Source organism: Mytilus trossulus, chromosome 6, assembly GCF_036588685.1.
Source record: "Mytilus trossulus isolate FHL-02 chromosome 6, PNRI_Mtr1.1.1.hap1, whole genome shotgun sequence".
Classification (NCBI taxonomy): domain Eukaryota; kingdom Metazoa; phylum Mollusca; class Bivalvia; order Mytilida; family Mytilidae; genus Mytilus; species Mytilus trossulus.
Genome location: NC_086378.1, coordinates 24,767,331 through 24,782,402, shown reverse-complemented (window position 1 = coordinate 24,782,402; position 15,072 = coordinate 24,767,331). Strand labels below are relative to the sequence as shown.

General features: G+C 32.4%; 1 protein-coding gene across 1 annotated transcript; it reads left to right on the top strand.

Annotated features, from left to right (window-relative positions):
• The first annotated feature begins 4,057 nt into the window (after positions 1 to 4,057).
• Positions 4,058 to 7,577, top strand: LOC134723274 (Friend leukemia integration 1 transcription factor-like). Its single transcript, XM_063586895.1, has 3 exons — positions 4,058 to 4,108; positions 5,770 to 6,056; positions 6,746 to 7,577. The coding sequence occupies exons 1-3, from the start codon at positions 4,098 to 4,100 to the stop codon at positions 7,210 to 7,212; spliced, it is 765 nt and encodes a 254-aa protein (XP_063442965.1). The 5' UTR covers positions 4,058 to 4,097; the 3' UTR covers positions 7,213 to 7,577.
• The last annotated feature ends 7,495 nt before the right edge of the window (positions 7,578 to 15,072 follow it).

Genomic DNA, 15,072 nt, shown 5'->3' with positions numbered 1-15,072 from the left:
TCTTATGACTTTAATAAGATTACTAACAATATAAAAAAATAAACCGTCTTGTAAATAACAATAAACTAGGTATTGAGAAGCTCTGATAACATATATATACAGTGGCTTAATTGGTTTTAAAATATTCAATTGAGTTATATTATACTTCAAAAGAGGACTCGAGGCTAGCCAAATTAATACTGAAAAACTGACAAATTCAAACGTTAGACTTTATAAACCAACGGAACGAATAGAAAACAACTGGCATATACTTACCTTGGAACAGGCCATTACTTAGTTGAACCACAGTCACTTCGGCCCCAGAATTTTTTATATATATACTGTGGAATATTGTTTAAGGTATATACAAACAACATTCTGAAACAAGTTCTTGTGTGTTAAACCTGATTGTGAAGCTAGCAAAACTTCCACTTGTATAACAGTTGTTTATAGTTCTGTTATATTGACAAAATTGGATAAATACCCCCCCCCCCCCCAAAAAAAAAACACAGTAGGCTATAATATGACAATAATTAGGGGTCATCAGCCAAAACAGAGTGAAAAGAGGCCCATCGGCTTTACAGTAATCACATAATCATTAATGATTTTGTAAACAAGTAGTATACACTTTTCCGACATATCAACATAAAGTAGTATCAATTACTTGGGTAAACAAAACGAAAACAACACTGTAAAAATCTTGCTTCAGATTCACACCATAGAACATCACTACATTGCTGGTTCCAGGGGGGTCTGGGGATTGAACCCCCCTTTTATCCTGGGTATGGAACCCCCTTTTTAAAATGGCTGGATCCGCCACTATAACTAAGTTCACATGGAACGCCCAATTCCAATAACTCGATATATAGCTTGATGCATGTTTAAAGTTTAAAAAGGAAGATGTGGTATGATTGCCAATGAGACAGCTATCCACAAAAGACCAAAATGACACAAACCTTAACAATTATAGGTCACCGTACGGCCTTCAACAATGAGCAAAGCCCATACCGCATATAGTCAGCTGGCCCCGATAAGACAATGTAAAACAATTCAAACAAGAAAACTAACGGCCTTATTTATGTAAACAAATGAAAGAAAAAAGGGTCATTATCAAAATAACATGCAAAACTATGTTATTTGGTATGTTTAAGTTAAAAGACATGAAAATATATCAAAATGTATAAAAATAACACTTGCATATATTAGATATGAATGTTTTGTGATATATACACTACATACCGTTTACAGTATGAAATGTTATAACAACATCCTTAATGTTTTCTTAAACCCCTGGATATAGCCAGAATCAACTGTTATTTAATAATATAAATCCTTTCAGACCTGAAATAGGACTATTATGTATACCATTTGTTATTAGGATTTATCACTTTCTATTGCATTTTATACTTACAAACATTTTTTAATGATTTTGGGAGGTGTATCTTGGTTTTATAATAAAAAAAAAATCACCAGAAGAAAAAATATAATTTTTAAGTTAATGGTGTAACCAAAAGACAAATTGGTGGGATAAGAGTTATCTTTCTCAAGATTTCAGCAGTTGCAATAGTTTCTCCGTTAGCAATGTTACCTGTAAGCATGTTATGCAAAAGAAAACAAACATTTATGTTGAAAATTTAGTAAAAAAAATCTTAAAAGTAAGTAAAAGCTATATCATAATTGAAAATAGTGTCCATGATGTACCATTCTTTGACAAACCCTGACTATTTTTTTTTTGCAAAGACACGTTGTCATATATGTAAAAACATTATTTGATGCATGCCGTTTCTATAAATTTTTATTGACGTTAAACTAGCTGTTTTTATAATGCCTCGTTAACACGGACATTTAATTCGAATTAAATTCGAATCGAATGCGAATCGAATTCGCTAATCGCGTTAAATAATTCACACACTCTTCTTTTTTTAATTCGAATTGGCTTTATTCGAATTATCCAATTCGCATTAGAAAAACGCTTTTCTGAATGCGAATTAACAGTTAACGTCGTTTGGACAGTAAAACGAATTTGACGCGCATTGTAATTCGAATTAGAATTGACGTTAGGGCGTAAAACGTTTCGAATGCGAATTCATTAAATTAATTCGAATCAGTAAATGCGAATCGAATTCGAATTATGTGTAAACTCAGCATATCAGATCTTTTTTGTTGTATACTTACCATGCACATCATATCTGTGTTTTTGTTATATACATGTACTTTGTATCGATCTGATTTCAATAGTTGGTTCTTATATTTTCTGTTACTCACAGCAAACCATTCTGGGCTGATGACTGACTCAAATTTGCTTTTATAAAAAATCAATGAAGGATGTCTCTGTAATTTCACATGCAAAGGCCAAATGATGATAGTTCGAAGCCAAATTCATGTAATATATAAATCAGAAAATCATCCAGGACAAATACAAACGGTATTTAGTGGATGCGTCTAGCTAAAAAAAAAGGCTGGTCATGTCACGGCGCCCGGGTGTCATTATAGCACTACGGAATAATAAAAACCGTAATGAATGTTTCTTTAACAAATAGGGATGGTATATAATGGACATCTAGATATATATTGACAAACAGAATAAAACTTCGTGAAAAAAAAGTTTTCAAAATTAACTCAATATAAAAGGATACCATGTAATTATAAAATAGTTGGCGCAAAGGTAGCATTGGAGAAAAAAAGTTGTGGCGCAAAAGGACGCATTTTTGGCGCAAACGGATCTCTCCCAGGTAAACAACATCATAGGAGTCATTGGATTTTTTCAGTCAATTAAGTTTCCAAGATCTGGGTTGAAAGCTGCGATTTTTAAAGGATTTGATGACACAATACTGGTACCGTCCCGGTCCGTACTTTGTAAAGTGAAACCTGACATAGTTCCAAACTCGGTATCGAAAGCGGTGAAGTAAATATTCTAAACCAAAATTCTGAGCATAAAAGCAGGCTAATAGAATGATGATATGAGTGGAATCTTTTTGTGATATCTTTTATGTATCTAGATTGAAAACTGGGATCCGAAATATTAAAATACAATCTAATTAAAATATTGATCTCTGATTACGTTATAATGCAGTATAACGTAATCAGAGATCAATATTTTAATTAGATTGATTAAAATAGGTCTCTACTTTAAGCACTAGCTCCTGTCCACCAGTCTGTGAACTCTATAGTACTACATGTGCATTTGTTAATTTCGATCTCTCTATAATGTATAATAACTAATTCTACTTTTAAATAGAAGCTACCATAACATAGATTTGTTCATGTTGTGCATTTGGAAATTTGTATCATTTCCATTGACTTAATTGTTCCATGAAATCTAAAAGTGTTTGATCAGATACCGCTAATGTTAGTTAATTTTTAATAGCCTGTCTCTTTCTCTTTTCAAAGAAACGCTTATCGCCTCAAGTTGTTCCAAACGATTTACATCTTAATTACGAATCGTGTAAATGAATTTGAACGTAAACAAATAGTGGCCGTCATCATCGAAGATCGTTAACTTGTAAGATAACGGAAATGCCGCGTATTTTTATTACTTTTCAGAACCAGGTGCTTTGTTTCACATGTATATACATGACAATTCGCGTGTAGGATGCCATGCAAAATTTAGCATCAGTTGTCTGATTAATTATTAATTAAAACTTCTTACAACTTATAATCTGTTTATCGTTTTAACTAATTCAAACTTAACAAAAGCATGATATCCACTCATTTGCGAAGATAATTGAGCACACGAGTACTGCAGCTGAAAGACAAACGATTGTCGTGCTACACTTCATCATATATGAAAAATAAAATAAACATGAAGGCGAAGTGAATTATATTATAACATTTAGTAATTAGTTTTTACTATTCTGCAAGTGTAAATATTTTTATTATTTCTTATACAATGAACACATGAACAAAATAAAGACGGTTATTACTTGTATAAAGCAGACCATTTTATTTCTAAAAGTCCAGTAATAAAATTCGGTTTGTTGGGATCATGAACAGTTACACCATTAATCAATGAACCGTTATTTTATGAATAATTAATAAGATAAAATCATGGTATATAAAGATGTAGGATGTCGTAAGGTATCATAGGAAAAAAAGGGCATTTTATTGGAGACTTCCAAATGAATTCAAGGTAAGGAAATTGCATGATTATAACAAGAGTCTGATACGTATTACTTTTAAACATAAGTCCAAGAAGAAGCCTATGAAATAATTGAAATTTGCCATCTAATTGTTTGGAATACACATTTAGATGGCAAATTTTAGAAGTTAAACCGCCAAACCAAAACAAAACGATATATTTGGTACCAACGTTTGTATTTGTAACTATTAAAATAGGAACCAGCTATGTTATACTCAAATGAAAAATGAGTGTTCTGTTTTGAGAATGAAAACGGGGAATAAGTCAAAGAGACAACAATCTGACCAAAGGGTATAATTTAAAGCACAAGTTTCCATGAATATAAACAAAAAAATAACTGAACAATGAAATCAAAAACTTTATAGATTTTAATTTGTAAAGCTAGATTAAAAGAAGATACTTTTGACATCTTTATTATTTAAGAACATATTCATGCAATCAAAGAATTATGGTCAAATTATAACTATTTCTTTGATAATCGGAAAACGTCAAAGAAAAAGGATTCAAAAATATAATTCCGAATATAAATATATTTCTCAATAAAAAGAGTCAAGTTTCAATGGTTTTCACATGCACCAATGCACCCAGTTTCCTATTTTAACTCCGTAAATACAACTAAGTAAACATGAGCGCGTTCGCCACAATGGTGCTTATAAATTTGATTACGGCTAAATAAAACAAGAGCAAACCCGCATGGATCAAAGAAACAGCAGTTCTATATTCAATAATGATTTTCCGGAAAAAATATTGTCAACTGGGGCCTTTTATAGCCGACTAGACTGTATGGGTTTTTCTCAATGTTGAAGGCCGTACAGTTGCTTATAATTTCTGACCACAACATTATACACTTTATAATTTAAACTTTGTTTGATAAATGTCTCAATGGCAATCATATATCACTACTTGTTTATTCAATTAACCATCGGCCAGAGTCTAACGTTTAAATGATCCATGGTCATTGTTATACTAGTAGTATTTTTTACTGATTTATGAAGTCACTTTGTTTTATAGATAGGACTGATCTGTCAATCTTTATTTAGTTTTATTCTAACAAAAACTAGGTTTTCAACTATATAAAACAAAGCCGGTATTCTGAAGCCGGTATAGTTTTGTGTGCCTATTCTTTTTACTAGGCATACTGGTTCTGTTCATATATTTATATAAAATGCATAAAACAAAGTTGATGTGTTTAACTTCAAAAAGTATAAATTGCAACTGCATTGATGGATGAATTAGATTTACTTTAATTGTAAAGTGGCAGATATCACACGAATATCAGGATGCCATAAATATGAACTGTATCGTGTTAGAAATATACGCCGAGTCGGATGCATGCTAGTTTCTAAAGCTAACAGTCTGCAGAGAGACATGTCACACTAATGGTGACGGGCACATAGTTCTGACTCCCCGCCGATCAAACGGTTGACGTTGACGTTGAAATTCAGTTTGGTAATTTTCAGTTTTGAGCTTGAACAGAAAATCTTATCAGTTTTTGTTTACAACATTATTCCATGGTGTAATGTGTTTTCGCGACAAAAATATTTCCCTTTCGGGTTTTAAATCAGTTACAAATCTGTAATAACACTGAAAATATAACTTAAAGATATTCCTATTACACCAGCAAACTCAGCACATGCACTTTTATATTACAGGCACTTTAATTTATTGGATATGGATTTCTATAACCATAAGTCAAATACCACTCTTCCAGTTTACCAATCAACAGCGCACAGCAACATATCTTATAGTAGAAAACCAGTTCCGAATAGTGGAGAGATACCATCAGATACCACATATAATCAGTACAGATACCTGAAATATAAAGACTTATTACAATACAGATACCAAACCAACGATGACGTAAACTATTCCCAGCAATATTACCCCAGGGGAGATAACCGAGTAATTGAATACCCAGAAGACATTTTCAGAAACACGGGTATATATATCTATTAATTCTTTTTTGTTTCCTTTTTTTTACAGTCGAATGCGTTGATTGTGTATGTAAAGGTTATATATTTGGTTAGCTTGCTTGCTAGCTCAACCGTGAAGTTATTATTTGGTTAAATAGACTAGTCCGACATATATAACCAATCCATTTGTCTGTATAGGACTAGACTACTCAAAAAGGAGGGTAGTATACATAACCTAATAATGAATTCACGGTTCAGGTTACAAGCATGCTAACCAAAGATTTTAACTTTACCTTCTCACTCAATGCATTCTGCTGTAAACTAATTTATTCCAATAGGCAATGTATGAAAATAGAACAATTTTTTAAAACATTTACTATTATTTTTTTGTGTACGATTCGTGATTTCTTTTAAATACAACCAACTATGGCGTGGCAAATGTTGCAATTTTCACTAAAATACAAAAAAAAAAAAAAAAATAGTTCCTAAAATTAATAATTGGTTGTAATAGTTAAATAAATATTAAAAAACTCTAAATATAACTTTTTTCATTAAAAGTTCAATATAACTGATCTGCTCCCAACGGGCAAACAGTGGCTTCTCCCCTAATGGCGCCTGTTGTCTTGCTTATCGCAGGTTTGATTCGCAATAAACAGATTCAGATTATTTTAATGCCCCAACGACAAACTATTTTTTACATTTCGTTGCTTATTAGTTTCAGGCTCAAGTTCTGGGCAAATTCAGCTTTGGCAATTCTTACTGGAGCTGCTATCAACAACATCAAACAGAGAGTGTATAATATGGGAGGGAAATGAAGGAGAGTTTAGAATTGTTGATCCAGAAGAAGTGGCCAGAAAATGGGGACAAAGAAAGTGTCGACCGAATATGAATTATGATAAACTTAGTAGAGCACTCCGGTATTATTACGATAAAAATATTATGAGAAAAGTCAATGGAAAGAAATACACATACAAATTCGATGCCAGTTGTTTAGCAAATATGTCGCCATTGAATTTAACAGACAATTGCAGCATTGCAGACATAAGTTATCGCGATTACATGAACAGCCAGATTTGTGATAAATCCAGTGACGATTTTCTGAACAGTCAGTCAGCTAGGAATAAAAGTACCATAACTAGAAATGAATTGAGAATGCCAAATTACAACCTTGTATCTTATTAAACATGTTTTAGTTTAAACATATTTTATTTGCTGAATTAAAGGAAAATGAATTAGACACACAATGATTATCATACTTATGAAGTCAGTTAGACTAGTCTTCCATAATACAGTATAAAATTACAATAATAGTCTAATATAACGGACATGCATATAAAGCAAACAGTTTACAAAATATGATACTAGCTTTCATATGTAAAAAGAGGAGAGAGAGAAAAAAGGGAAAAGGAAAGTTTGAAAAGTCATAAATTTTGTGACGATGACGTGTGTATTGGTGATGACGATGATGTTTCGTGCCAGTAACGCTCTATCGAAGCATAGGACATCTGTTTGACTTTTTGATGAAATTTTGAACATGTTTAAAAATTGAATATTTTGTTCGTTCGAAATCTCCGCGTTAAACATGTTAAAATATATATTAAAAAAAACATTCAGTTTTGGCAATGTACGGTTAAACTGTGCACTGAAGGTTCAAAACACCATTTGTGTGCATAAACTTTTATTTTTGTCAATTTACCATTAAATAACATTTTAATTGATACTGCGGTGAAGAACACTGCTTTTGATCATGAAATTAATATGTCAGAGATCAAGGTCATAGCTTTAATCAGTGGACTGAAATTTTGGTTTTCGGTTATCCAACCTTGAGTAAACGTAAGTTTGAATATGCCCCTTGGAAATAATATAGTCCCTAATGGTTTTTGAGTCAGGAGATCAAAGTTTAAGTTCATACTTGCATAAATTTTTCAAATATTTAAAAATGCTGTTTTCAATATAATAATTATGTTTTAGCTAAATTTGGTTGAATTAAATAATAAAGTCTTGGGGTGAAAGAATTCTATTGATTTTGAGGTCAACAAAGGTCAAGGTCACATTAGAAATTGATAGACTTTAAATTTGCATTATTTTTAATTCATGGTATCCAATGAAACGTGACCCAAAATGTATACCAAATTTCACTTAATGCCCCATTGGTAAGAACAAATGATTTAATCCTTTTGAATGTGTGTGTGTGTGTGTGTGTGTGTGTGTGTGTGTGTGTGTCAATTGTATTGCAATGTCAAAGTGCATATAGAAAAAGGGATATACAGTTAGGAAAGAGTTTTCTTGTCAGTACATTTTTACTGTACTACAGTGATTTAACATCAACTATTTATAACTAATCTTTGGCGAATAATGATCATTTGTGTGTAACTTCCATTTTAGCTTTTGATGTCAATTGATCAATCTGAATTTTTGGAATAATTTGTTTTCAATCATTCGACATACATTGCCATTATCAAAACCTCAAAATTAGCGCCTAACACAAACAAAATGAACAGCTCAAGCAATAATTGCTCACTATTGAAACTCGCATTATCAGTATAAGAATTTAACAAACAGGACTTTGACGAAGAATTGATGTGAAAATGCATTTATATTATACATCAAAGCATGCACAATTTGTGACAAATGAAACTGGAGACCAAATGTAGGGATGCATTTGACATAAAAATAAATATCATTAAGTGTACTATCCTTTTTGATTGTTCATTGTCCTTGACCTCATTATCGACTGTTCTTTGTCCTTGGCCTCAATATCGACTGTTCTTTGTCCTTGGCCTCATTATCAAGGTAATCAATTAAACCTATCAATCACTTGACTACAGGCTCCTGCTTTATTTTGTAGCCTTGTTAGCCATTTGGATTAGCAGACATGATTATCGGATACATATTCTAAACTTCATGCCCTAAGGATGATTATGGCCATATAGTTTGATTTGGTCCACTAGTTTCTGGAAGGATTTGTTTGTAAGAGTTAAGACTAAAACACATGGCCAAATAGTTTGATTTGGTCCACTAGTTTCTGGAAGGATTTGTTTGTAAGAGTTAAGACTAAAACAAACATGTAGTGATTGAAAACCTTCACAAAAATGGGCTAAAAATCAGGTGGAAAGAGAGCCAAAACTCTTGGACAGTAGATATAATACTCTTCAAAATTGAACACCACCCATATTTCATTATCCATGACAATGTATTTAAGTTTCAAACGATTTGGTTAAACTTTGCAGTTCAAGTAATCAGGATAATCTGGAAACCATGGAAACAGAGACAAAAGTACACACCCTAAAATGTCTCGCCTTCTTTACTAACCATTGATGTTATGTTGATAATCCTAAATATAAAGCTATACTGCAACTTAACGTGATCCAAGCAAATGAGGTAAAGATCAGATAAGCCAAACGATAAATACATATACACCTTACAACCATTCAATACACTAAATATAGTTACTAAGAAGAAGAATTAGACTCTAGCAATAAAACATGTGAACCGTGGTGTAGTGGTTGGTGCATCGGACTACTAACACAAAGGTTCCTGGTTCGATTCCCGTTCCGGGATGAAAATTTCAGGGACTGAATTTTCGGCTCTACTTTGACACCATGTGCGAGTATGGTCTTGGAAACAGTTATAATCGTCCGTCGGAAGGGGACGACAATTGGCTCACCTGTGTTAAGGGACGACATCAAAAGTTCAATGAAGGATAAAAAACTTAATTCACATAGTTTTTTCACTGACCCCCACACCCCCCTCTTAACTTAATTAGGAAAAAATTGATTGACTAATATGGGTATAGGTAAAAATCGATTTTAGATTAACAAAACTTGCAGTAATGTTGACCCCCCCCCCCCCCCCCCCCACCCCCAAACTATTTGATTTAAGTTTTTTATCCTACATCGATCTTTTGATGTCGTCCCTAAGAGAGTCATATATTTTGCACGTAAAAGACACCCTTGTAGATTTCGAAAAAGAGCAGGCTTATGCCACAAAAGGCAGCATTCGCACCTGCAAAGTGGAAAGGTATTGATATATGTTGCAAAACTTGTTTCCCAATCCACTATAAATAAATATGTTTAAACTTATAAAACTAAACATTCACCAATCATGAATGAACCATGAAAATGAGGTCAAGATCAGATGAACCATGCCAGACAGACAGACAATCAATCTGCATGAAATAGTTAATTAGCTAAGAGACATAATTAACCATGAAAACCTAATATAGACAAATGAACCACAAAAATAAGGTCAGGGACAGATGATACCTGCCAGACAGACATATTCAGCTTATATTCTTTCCATACAAGAATAGTTGGCCTATTGCTTTTAAAACAGACCAACACACAGAAGCTTAACACTGAGCAATGAACCATGAAATGAGGTCAAGGTCAAATAAAACCGTTATACCGACATGTACATAATGAAATATTTCCATGTAACAAATAAAGTTGACCTATTGCATATAGTATTAGAAAACGGACCAAAACTCAATAACTTAACTTTGACCTCTGAGTTACCATGAAAATGAGGTCAAGGTCTGATGACACCTGCTCATTGCACATATACACCTTATAATCATTCCATGCACCAAATATAGCATACTTTTTGCATATTGTGATGGAAAAACAGACACAAACACAAATACACAGCTGCACCATGAGCGCATCATACGCCGTTGCTTTTTAAAAGAATAAAGTTCAATAACTTCTCACTTGTCATATCAGAAATTCATGAAAAACTAAAGGGAGGTTATCTAAATAGAAATAAACCAGACACCAAAGTTTCATGATAACTGCTCAAAGCATTGTCAGAAAACTGGAAAAAAAAACTTTTTATGAATAAAATAACCCAAAATATAAAATAAAACCAGATTCTCTGCAGGGCACAGCTTTATACGACCACAGAGATTGAACCCTGAATGGTTGGGGCAAGTATGGACACAACATTCAAGCTGGATTCAGCTCTAAATTTGGATTGTGATTAAATAGTTGACACATCATAGGTTTCTGACACAGAATGAATGTGGTCTAATGAACTTATTTTTATTTTTTGCCTTTGAGCAATTCACTATGCTGTTGAATATTAATCCTCTCAAAAAAATGTTTGAAGAAATTTTCTTTTTATTTATGAAATCTGAAATGAGAAAAAGACCCCCCCCCCCCCAATTATTTTTCTCACATCCCCCTATTCCTTATTCCAAAACTGATCAAAATACAAATTTCTAATGGAGTTTGCATCAATAACTACTCATTTAAATACATCATAAAATATTAAAATGTAAAAAAAAGTGCTTGTTATCACTGAATGGTAAAGATTGTTTTAATTTATCAGTTGGTAGTAAAAATGAATAGACATTGTATATTGCATAAAACAATGTTTTAAATTGATTCAATTACTATTCTGGACAAAGAAAGATAACTTAAATTGAAAATTTCTTGCTATTGCTCAATATTGCGCAATTAGATATTTCTTGCTATTGCACAACACTGTGCAATTGAAGATTTTTTGCTATTGCGCAATTCTGTGCAATTGAAAATTTCTTGCTATTGCACATTACTGTGCAATTGAAGATTTCTTGCTATTGCTGAATACTGTGCAATTGAAAATTAATGATGGACAACGGATTACCATAATACATTCCTATAAAAAATTACTAATATCACTAAACCATGACACCTGCACATGGACATGTTCACCTTATGATCCTTGAACACTGTGTATCATGTTCAGCAATTTTAATATTCTAAAAAGAACAATTAACTTGTAAATGCGCAAATAGTTGTAAATGTCAACACCAACTTTCAATTTCGATACAATTGTCGAGACATTTACATGTTTTACCTGAAAGAAAGCTATTACAGGGCAAAAGTTATAGTTACCAATTTGCAATAATAAACCTATCTGTGATTACTCATTCTAATGCAATTTGGATGTAACAATTTTTTTCATTGGCTAACAGTTGCCGTCAAATCCACAATTGACCAGGCGTAACTGAGGAGAGACCCGCCATTTTGAATTGATAATTCAACAAATGTTCGATTACTACTATATAATCAAAAATAAAACAACACCTACCTCGAATTTGCCGTTTTAATGTAATTTTATCCAAATTTGAAGCGTACAGGTAATGAAATAACCTCCAGTTTGTAAGTTTTCGTTTGTATGACGTCACGTTTAGCCATGATGTCTTTGTGCCAAAATTATTCATGAAGTTTCGCGGATTTTTTTTTATTTGACAAATTTAGACATTTTTTCAAGTTTTATCGTATTTTTTTCTTTTTGTAATGCATTAGAATCGGAATAACAGTACTGTAGTTGAAGAGTTGCCACCATCAATTTTGATTTGACGGTCGCAAATCTCCGTTTTACTGTCTCCGCTCCGCGTCGCCAGTAAAACTGCATTTGCGACCGTCAAATCTACAATTGATGGTGGCAACTCTTCAACTACAGTACTGTTATTCCTTAATTCCTTGAAACTTTTTGGGTAATAAAAGAGTATGGAAATTTTGTTTTTGTGTATGGTGTACATCATCTTAACTATGCACCATACAGAAGGATTTATGTGGTCAGCTAAACACTGTACACAACACTTCTTTTCAGAATAAAATATTGAAAAAAACATATGCATGAAAGATTTCAATGCCAATTATTGATACAACTATACTTATTACACATGCAGAGTGGCCTTCTATCAGAAAAAGCGTTGCAATGAATATAGAATTATATCGGATGAGATTAGTGCCAACTTCTTTGACAAGTATTTGCACATGTTTTTAGTAAATCGTTTTTGCTTTGTAAAAATAATGAGGCAGCTCTTATCATCGACCTACGACCAAATCATTTCTTAAAACAAAATTATGTTAAGATTGAGGTACACATTGATATTATGTAAACACAAGAGTGCACACACTGAAATGTCTCGCCTTCTTTACTTATCATTGATAATATGTTGATAGTCCTAAGTATAAAGCTTTATTAAAAACTGACACATAAACTAAACATTAACCAAGATAACTAAACAACCAGATGCTCCGCAGGGCGTAGCTTTATACGACCGCAGAGGTTGAACCCTGAACGGTTGGGGCAAGTATGGACACAACATTCAAGCTGGATTCAGCTCTAAATTTGGATTGTGATTAAATAGTTGACACAGCATAGGTTTCTGACACAGAATGAATGTGTTCTAATGAACTTAATTTTTTTGTTTTCTCTTAGAGCAATTCACTATGCTGTTGAATATTAATCCTCTCAAAAAAATGTTTGAAGAAATTTTCTTTTTATTTATGAAATTTCAAATGAGAAAAATTGAACCCAATTTTTTTAATCACATCCCCCTTTCCCTTATTCCAAAACAAATCTCAATTAAAATTTCTAATGGAGTTTGCAACAATAACTTCTCATTTAATACATCATAAAATATTAAGATGTAAACAAACTGCCTTTTATCACTGAATGGTAAAGATTATTTTAATTTATCAGTTGGTAGTAAAAAGTGAATATACATTGTATATTGTATATAACAAAGATTTAAGTTGATTCTAGACAAAGAAAGATAACTCCAATTAAAAAAACATCTTGCTATTGCACAATATTGTGCAATTAGATATTTCTTGCTTACTATTCTGAACAAAGAAAGATAACTCTAATTAAAAAAAAAATTGCTTCACAATATTGTGCAATTAGATATTTCTTGCCATTGCACAATACTGTGCAATTGAAAAGACTTGCTATTGCACAATACTTAATATAATAATTTTAGATCCTGATTTGGACCAACTTGAAAACTGGGCCCATAATAAAAAATCTAAGTACATGTTTGGACTCAGCATATCAAAGAACCCCAAGATTTCAATTTTTGTAAAAATCAAACTAAGTTTAATTTTGGACCCTTTGGACTTTAATGTAGACCAATTTGAAAACAGGATCAAAAATGAAGAATCTACATACACAGTTAGATTAGGCGTATCAAAGAACCCCATTTATTCAATTTTTGATGAAATCAAACAAAGTTTAATTTTGGACCCCGATTTGGACCAACTTGAAAACTGGGCCAATAATCAAGAAACTTAGTACATTTTTAGATTCAGCATATCAAAACCCCAAGATTTCAATTTTTGTTAAAATCAAACTAAGTTTAATTTTGGACCCTTTGGACTTTAATGTAGACCAATTTGAAAACAGGACCAAAAATGAAGAATCTACATACACAGTTAGATTTGGGGTATCAAAGAACCCCATTTATTCAATGTTTGATGAAATCAAACAAAGTTTAATTTTGGACCCCGATTTGGACCAACTTGAAAACTGGGCCAATAATCAAGAAACTTAGTACATTTTTAGATTCAGCATATCAAAGAACCCAACCGATTCATTTTTTGTCAAAATCAAACTAAGTTTAATTTTGGACCCTTTGGACCTTAATGTAGACCAATTTGAAAACAGGACCAAAAGTTAAGAATCTACATACACAGTTAGATTCGGCATATCAAAGAACCCCAATTATTCAATTTTGATGAAATCAAACAAAGTTTAATTTTGGACCCTTTGGGCCCCTTTTTCCTAAACTGTTGGGACCAAAACTCCCAAAATCAATACCAACCTTCCTTTCATAAACCTTGTGTTTAAATCTCATAGATTTCTATTTACTTAAACTAAAGTTATTGTGCGAAAACAAAGAATAATGCTTATTTGGGCCCTTTTTTGGCCCCTAATTCCTAAACTGTTGAAAACAAAACTCCCAACCTTTCTTTTGTGGTCATAAACCTTGTGTCAAAATTTCATAGATTTCTATTAACTTCAACTAAAGTTATAGTGCGAAAACCAAGAAAATGCTTATTTGGGCCCTTTTTGGCCCATTATTCTTAAATGTTGGGACCAAAACTCCCAAAATCAATACCAACCTTCCTTTTGTGGTCATAAACCTTGTGTTAAAATTTCATAGATTTCTATTCACTTTTACTAAAGTTAGAGTGCGAAAACTAAAAGTATTATGACGACGACAACGCCAACGTGATAGCAATATACAATGAAATTTTTTTCAAA

Coding starts and splice junctions, on each gene's coding strand:
- LOC134723274 (XM_063586895.1), top strand. Junction 6,057..6,745: donor AGACATTTTCAGAAACACGG/GTATATATATCT, acceptor GTTGCTTATTAG/TTTCAGGCTCAAGTTCTGGG.